General features: G+C 43.5%; 1 protein-coding gene across 1 annotated transcript; it reads right to left on the reverse strand.

Annotated features, from left to right (window-relative positions):
- Positions 1-1200: 1200 nt before the first annotated feature.
- Positions 1201-8070, reverse strand: LOC107013391. The gene is made up of 2 exons (XM_015213312.2): positions 4832-8070; positions 1201-4642 (listed from the first exon to the last, which is right to left on the reverse strand). The coding sequence occupies exons 1-2, from the start codon at positions 8068-8070 to the stop codon at positions 1201-1203; spliced, it is 6681 nt and encodes a 2226-aa protein (XP_015068798.2).
- Positions 8071-8316: the final 246 nt, after the last annotated feature.

Consider the following 8316-nt stretch of genomic DNA (forward strand, 5'->3'; position numbering starts at 1 on the left):
GATGACGCCTTTGGAGGATGCCGCCTTTGGAATATAAATAATGAGTAAAGAGAGCGTATCTGTTTTTGAGATCTGTTGATACTCTTGTGACTTGATTTGATTCGGGCGCATGTAAACTTCGAGCACGATGCAATCTTGAGCTTATGCAAACTTCGGGCACAATGCAGTCTCGGGCAAAATGCGATGATGCATTTCTTCGGGCACATGCAATATCGAGCACATCCAATGATGCATTTCTTCGGGCACATGCAATGATGCATTTCTTCGGGCAGTATCGAGCAATGCAATAATGGATTTCTTCGGGCACAATGCAGTGATGCATTTCTTCGGGCGCAATGTAATGATGCATTTCTTCGGGCGCATGCATTATCGGGCACATGCAATGATGCATATCTTCGGGCACATGCAATGATGCATTTCTTCGGGCACAATGCAATAATGCATTTCTTCGGGCACATGCATTATCGGGCACATGCAATGATGCATTTCTCGAGCATAATGCGATCTGTAGTCATGCAAACCTAGATCTCAGTCTTAGTGCAACTTCATAATTGAATGAGGAGGGTATGTAGTAGCTTGGACATCCGCCTTGTTGAGTGTCATTTGTCGGGCTCAAATGTGGTAATGTTGATTGTTGAAGTTGCCTTTGTATATGTACCTGTATTTTCTACATTCAAAGAAAAATAGTTAGTTTAAAGGGGGAGGTTGATCTGTATCCATGATTTGGCACAGCATGCTCCTTTGGTGTCTGATAGAATGTTCTTTGGAGTGTTGTCGAAAATTTTGAGATCCTCTCAAAATTTCTGCCCCAGTGTAGAACTTCTGTTATTCTGATCTGTTGTAGTTGTAGCTCGACTGTTGGATTTTTCGAGATTCTCTTAAGAAATTTCTACCCAGTCTTGATTTTCAGCAATTTTGAGATCCTCTCAAAATTCTGCCCCAGTTGTTGAGAAGAAATGTTTTTGATGGAATTTTTGAGTTCACTCAGAAATTCTGCCCCAGTATGGAGATGTGCAAGAAGAAATATTGATGGAATTTTTGAGATCCTCTCAAAAATTCTGCCCCAGTTATCAATAGAAGGGAAAAATGAAAGTTTTTATTATGGTAAGACCGAACCTCGTAGGAGCGCCTACGTATCCCCTCTTAAACGGGAATCAGGTTTGACGTAGTTCCTAGTTACAAAAGAGCATGAATCAATCTCTAGATGTAATACTTTTTCACAGAATCTGAATTGATAGGTTTTGGCCAAACTTCTCCATCCATTTCTGCAAGTATGAGGGCTCCGCCTGTCAGTACTCGAGTGACTATGTACGGACCTTGCCAGTTTGGTGAAAATTTACCCTTTGCCTCGTCTTGATTTGGAAAAATCCGCTTCAAAACCAGTTGCCCAGGTGAGAAATGTCTGGGTTTAACCTTCTTGTAGAAAGCTCTGGCCATTCTAGTCTGATAGAGCTGACCATGACAAATGGCGTTAATTCTTCTTCCATCTATTAATGCTAAATTCTCTGCCCGACCTTGTATCCAATCAGCATCACTCAACTTTGCTTCTTGGATGATCCTTAGGGAAGGTATCTCTACTTCGGCGGGTATCACAGCTTCAGTGCCGTATACTAAGAAGTAAGGTGTGGCCCCTGTGGAAGTTCTGATTGTGGTACGATACCCCAGCAATGCGAAAGGTAGCTTTTCCTGCCAGTGTTTGTGATTATCGATCATCTTGCGCAATATCCTTTTGATGTTTTTGTTTGCTGCCTCAACAGCCCCATTCATCTGTGGCCTGTATGCTGTAGAGTTTCGATGACTGATCTTGAACTTCTCACACATTGATCTCATCAGGTCACTGTTTAGGTTGGTGCCGTTATCGGTGATGATTGACTCAGGAATTCCAAACCTACAAATAATGTTGTTTTTGACAAAGTCATCCACAACTTTCTTTGTCACTGATTTATGGGAGGTGGCCTCAACCCACTTGGTGAAATAGTCAATTGCGACAAGAATGAATCTGTGCCCGTTGGATGCTGTTGGCTCGATTGGACCAATGACATCCATGCCCCATGCTGCGAACGGCCAAGGTGAACTAGTGACATGGAGTTCGTTGGGAGGTACTCGAATCATATCTGCGTGAGTCTGACATTGATGGCATTTCTGGACGTAGCGAATGCAGTCTGTCTCCATAGTTAGCCAATAATATCCTGATCTCAGAATCTTCTTTGCTAATGTAAAACCGTTCATGTGAGGGCCACAGGTGCCTGCATGTATCTCTTCGACCAGCCTGCGAGCCTCTCTTGCTTCGACGCATCTTAGCAGTCCCAAATCGGGAGTTCTCCTATAGAGGATTTCCCCACTTAAAAAGAATTGGGTTGCTAACCTTCGAATTGTACGCTTTTGTACACTTGTTGCATCTTCTGTGTATTCACCACTCTTCAAATATCTTCTAATGTCATCGTACCAGGGTTTTCCATCAGGCTCTTCCTCAACATGGAAACAATAAGCTGGTTGTTCATGTATATGAATGTGAATAGGATCGATGTAATTGTGATCAGGGTGTCGAATCATAGAAGACAGAGTAGCTAAGGCGTCTGCGAATTCATTTTGGACCCTTGGTACATGTCTAAATTCTGTTTTGACAAACCTTTTACATAGCCTATGCACGCATTCCAAATATGGTAACAACTTTCGATTTTTTGTTGCCCAATCACCTCGAACCTGATGGATCAATAGGTCTGAATCCCCTATTATTAGCATTTTCTGGACATCCAAGTCAATCGCCCGTCGGAGACCTAGTATGCAGGCTTCGTATTCGGCCATATTATTTGAGCAAAGGAATCTGAGTTTTGCCGATACTGGATAATGCTGCCCAGTGGGTGAGATCAAAACAGCCCCGATGCCGGTTCCATTCAGATTTTTAGCTCCATCAAAGAACATTCTCCATCCATCATGTTCTTCAGAAATATCCTCTCCCGCAAAGGCCACCTCTTCATCTGGGAAGTAAGTCTTCAACGGCCTGTAATCATCGTCCACGGGATTCTCTGCCATGTGGTCGGCTAATGCCTGTGCTTTCACTGCTTTTTGTGTGACATACACTATGTCAAATTCGCTCAACAATATCTGCCATTTTGCCAGTTTACCTGTGGGCATGGGCTTTTGAAAGATATACTTCAAAGGATCCATCCTTGAAATCAGATAAGTAGTATGCGATGAGAGGTAATGTCGTAACTTTTGGGCAACCCATGTTAGAGCACAACAGGTACGCTCTAATAGAGAGTATCGGGCTTCGCACGATGTGAACTTCTTGCTCATATAATATATTGCTTGCTCCTTCCTCCCTGTCTCATCGTGTTGTCCCAAGATGCAACTGAAAGCATTATCCAATACTGAAATATACAAAAGTAATGGTCTACCTGACTCTGGTGGCACCAATACAGGAGGATTGGATAGATAGTCTTTGATCTTGTCAAATGCCTGTTGACATTCACTTGTCCATTTCACTGCAGCATCCTTTTTTAACAGCTTGAAGATAGGTTCACAGATGACAGTAGACTGAGCAATGAAACGACTGATGTAGTTGAGTCGCCCTAAGAAACTCATTACCTCCTTCTTGCTCTTTGGTGGGGGAAGATCACGAATGGCTTTGATCTTCGACGGGTCCAATTCTATACCTCGACGACTGACAATGAAACCTAAAAGCTTTCCAGCGGGCACACCAAAGACACATTTTGCCGGATTCAGTTTCAGATTGTACTTGCGTAGCCTGGCGAAGAATTTCCGTAAATCCTCCAAATGATTTAAACTTTCCTTTGATTTGATGATGACATCATCCACATAAACTTCAATTTCCTTATGGATCATGTCATGAAACAAAGTAGTCATCGCTCTCATGTACGTAGCCCCAGCGTTCTTTAATCCAAAAGGCATTACCTTGTAGTTATAGACGCCCCACGGCGTGATGAAGGCAGTTTTCTCAGCGTCGTCTTTGTGCATCTCAATTTGATGATAGCCGGCAAAGCAATCCACAAATGACTGAGTTTCGTGCTTAGCACAATTGTCAATCAGTATGTGTATGTTTGGTAATGGAAAGTTATCTTTAGGGCTAGCTTTATTGAGATCTCGATAATCCACGCAAACTCTGACCTTGCCGTCTTTCTTGGGCACTGGAACGACATTTGCAAGCCAAGTTGGGTATTCTGTCACTTGGAGTATCCCAGCATCTAATTGCTTTGATACTTCTTCTTTGATTTTCAAACTCATCTCGGGCTTGTATTTTCTCAGCTTCTGTTTTACCGGAGGACATGCTGGATCAGTGGGCAGTCGATGGGCTACGATTGAAGTACTTAGCCCTGTCATGTCTGCGTAGGACCACGCGAAAATATCCTTATTCTCTATGAGAAACTCGGTGTACTCTTTCTTGTCTTCTTTTGTCATGTGGATGCTTACCCGGGTTTCTTGTATCACCTCTGCATTTCCCAAATTCACCACTTCTGTCTCTACCAAATTTGGATTGGGTTTTTCCTCGAACTCCTCAACCCTTTTGATTAACTCCTCGGGAACCTCATTGTCTTCGACTTCTTCTAAGTCATTAATGTTAAGTTGAGCAGTCTCATTGTATGCCATAGTCTCAGATTCGACATTTTTATAATGAATTTTGCTGGTGAGAAAAAAAATAGCAAAAAATTAAATGTAAGACAAAAAATGGGGAAAAGAACTTTATTGATAAAGATTTGAAAATTTCATAAGTCCTCATTCGAAAGCAATACAGGGGACGGGAATTAAAATGTTTATTAAAAACTCTTTTATTTGAATTAAAACTTGATAGAAAAACATCTTCCAAGGCTACCCAGATGCTCGACGAGGTCTGGATGGAGTCGAGGTCCAGTTGCTGACGCTGATCTTTGCTTCCTTGCTTCCACTAGGGCCCCCTTTCTCCTCCTCGTTGATCACGACGTTGCAAACTTTCCCCTCTTCTTTGGTTAGCGATAACCCCTTCAAGTCGTCTGAGATCTCATCAATACTGCCTCCCATGAAACCTGCTGATCGAAATGATTGATACAATGGCGGTATGGGTTTCTTCAATGGATAGTAGTACCCATCTCTAGGTGGTCGCCAATCGAGCCATTCTTCGGTGGTGTACTTATACCCCAAACCAAAAGTGGTGGAATGTCGAACAGGCTGTATAGGTTCGACTATCCCTTGTAATTCAGCCCCCAAACCTTTCCCAAGCTCGAAACCGAACCATGCCATCATATCTATGATCTTTTGGCTGAACCAAGGTTGCAACTCAATATTACCAACAAGCTCCACTGTATGGTACATTTCGCCATCCATATTCTCTCTTCCTTCAATCGTGTATACAGGATGCCCCTTTTCCCCATGGACCACAACCTCTTCGTAATCCCATTCAAACTTCAGGCATTGGTGAAGAGTAGATGGAACCGCTCCAGCCATATGAATCCATGGACGACCCAACAATAAGTTGTACGATGAAGGGATGTCCAAAATTTGGAAAGCTATGGGGAAAGTGACAGGACCAATGAGCATGTCCAAGGTTATCTCCCCAATAGTGCCTCTCTGAGAGCCATCAAATGCCCTCACATTCATCTTCCATGTCTGAATTTTTGCACTATCCACACCCAGCCTCGTCAGTGTGCTCAGAGGGCAAATGTTTAAACCTGAACCTGCATCAACTAATGCTTTGTTTATCACCTTATCCTGATACTGAACCGAAATGTACAAAGCTTTATTGTGAGTTGTTCCTTCGATTGGCAGCTCATCTTTGTGAAAAGATATTTTGTAAGCCTCAAAGACCTGCCCCACCATTTGGGATACCTCTCCATGAGTGATGTTAGATGGGACATAAGCTTCACCAAGGATCTTCAGAAGGGCATCTCGATGAGTTTCGGAAGATTGCAGTAACTCCAGAATTGATATTTGGGAAGGGGTTTTACTCAGCTGCTCAATGACAGAGTATTCTTTAGCTTTAACCTTTTTCCAAATACTTTGATCCTCGAGCTCTACGACTGGTGCTTTGGATTTGCTAGAGCTTCCCTGAACCAAATTTCCAGAAATGTAAATTCTTCCAGATCTGGTGACCCCTGTTGCAACATCTGTCTCTTCCACATTTGTTTCTCTTTTGTTGTAATCCCAAGGTACAGCATGTGTGTCACATTGTATTGGGGAGGATGCCTTATAGACAGCGAATGGTGGTCTGGGTGCAGCAACTTCTACTTCAAATGGGGCGAGTCCTTGCACTATTAGTGGTGCTTGGGCAGTGGTAGACATGGCTTCTTCTGTTTCGACGGCCCAGATAGATTCTTCCCAATCCCAGACATCACCAGCTTCCACCATGTTGACTTGATGGTTAGGGAGAGGATTATTCGCGACATTCGGTGTAGGATCCTTCAGTTGGATGGTTTTTGTATCAATCAACATTTGAACCTTATCCTTAAGGGCTCTGCAAACTTCGGTGGTGTGGCCCTTCATCCCAGAATGGTAGGCGCAGACCTTGTTAGGGTCGTACCATTTCGCGCGAACATCCACAGGTAATGCAGGAATTGGAGAGACGTACCCAGCCTGTTTCAGTCTCTCATAAAGCTGTGCTATGGGTTCAGCCAAAGGGGTATAGGTTTTTGTAGGTCTTCTTTCATAGGAAGGTCTGTTTCGGTAATTTGGTGTTTGAGTAGGTGGTGGAGTTTGGAAGTGTGTTGGTTGAACATTATAGACAGGATATGAGGCATGCAAGTATTGAGGAGGAGCGTTTTGGTAATATATTGGCACGGGTTGGGGAGATATAGGGGGTGGAGCTGAGGGATGTTGAGGGTATGAGGTGTGAGGGTATGGGGTGTGAGGGTATGGGGATGGTGGTGGGTTTGTTGTCTTGTGCCTCAAAGGGGTCCTAGTTCCATGAGCCATCATTACAGAACCTGTTTTCTTTCGACTCTCTGTCATTCCACCAGATTGCAGAGCCTTGTTGGTTGCTTGTAAAGCCTCCAAGTTGATGATAGTCCCATTCTTTATGCCTTCTTCAATTCTTTCGCCTAGTTTGATGATTTCAGCGAAACTCTTTTCAGCCACCAGCATCATTCGGTCATAGTATTGTGGTTCTTGGGCACGGATGAAATAGTCTTTCATTTGAGATTCTTCCATAGGGGGTCTGGCCCTAGCCGCCTCAGACCTCCATCTTATGGCATATTCTCTGAAGGATTCACTCGGTTTCTTCTTTAGGTTCTGAATGTAAAACCAATCAGGCGCATTTTCAATATTGAAACCAAACCTATTCATGAAGTCAGTTGCCATATCAACCCATTTTATCCATTTCCGCGGGTCTTGCTCAATGTACCATGATAGGGCCTCCCCAGTAAGACTCCTCATGAACAACTTCATGAGTATCCTCTCATCTCTCCCCACCCCTACAAGTTTGTCACAATACATTCGTAGGTGGGCTTTGGGATCCCCAATGCCATTGAATGTCTCAAACTTCGGAAGCTTGTATCCTTCGGGCAGTTCCACATCAGGATGCATGCACAGATCCTCATAGCCCAATCCTCCCAACTTCTTGTTTCCTTCCACGTGTTGTACCCTGTTGGTCAAGTTGTCTAATCTCTCAGTCAGGGTTTTTATTAGGATGTCTTTCTGATGGGACTCTGATTCATGGAGGTCATGAGTCAGAGGGGCAGTTTCAACGTATATGGGATTGGGATTATTGTTCCCAAAAGTATATGGGATATTTGTGTTTGGGGTTGTTTCTGGGAAGGTTGGTTTGGTATGTTGGTAATAGTGGTGAAATGGAACTTGGGTATTTTGGGCGTGGGGTGGTGGAAAGGTATTTGGACGAATGGGTTCAGATGGGGATATATGGATTGGAGGATTGTTTGGCGTGGCTGTTTGGTTAGGAGGATTGTCTATGTTTTCTCCAAATTGAGTTCCAAGAGAGATAGACAACTTGGCCAAATCACGCATGTGAGCTACCTCTTCTTCCAATTGCGAAATCTTACGCTCAAGTCTTAGGACAAGATCATTTTGAAGTTGTCCTCCCTCAGAAGCTTCTACCCTTTCAGTGGTGCTGTTGTCGTCAACCATTTTTCCTTTGTCTTTGGAGCTTGCTCTTTGAGAAGAAGGAGAAGGGGGGGTCCCTTTTGATCGTGTATGTGCCAGGATGAAGGACAGATCAACCTTGGGAAATGGGAAAACAATAGAATCAAAAGAAAAGAGTTAGGGGTTAGGATAATATCATAATATCAACACGTTGTTTTGAGATAAACGCCCTAAATGCACGGAACCTCATTGAGCCAGAGGTAGGCCTAAGCGACACATAAGTGATGCATA

The sequence above is a fragment of the Solanum pennellii genome, chromosome 3 (assembly GCF_001406875.1).
Source record: "Solanum pennellii chromosome 3, SPENNV200".
Lineage (NCBI taxonomy): Eukaryota > Viridiplantae > Streptophyta > Magnoliopsida > Solanales > Solanaceae > Solanum > Solanum pennellii.

What these genes read in the sequence shown, in the direction of transcription:
- LOC107013391 (XM_015213312.2), bottom strand. Translation starts at nt 8,070, where the DNA reads ATGGTTGACGACAACAGCACCACTGAAAGGGTAGAAGCTTCTGAGGGA. An exon ending in AGACCTCGTCGAGCATCTGG is followed by an intron (nt 4,643 to 4,831) that starts GTAGCCTTGGAA and finishes TTTTCTCACCAG; the next exon opens with CAAAATTCATTATAAAAATG.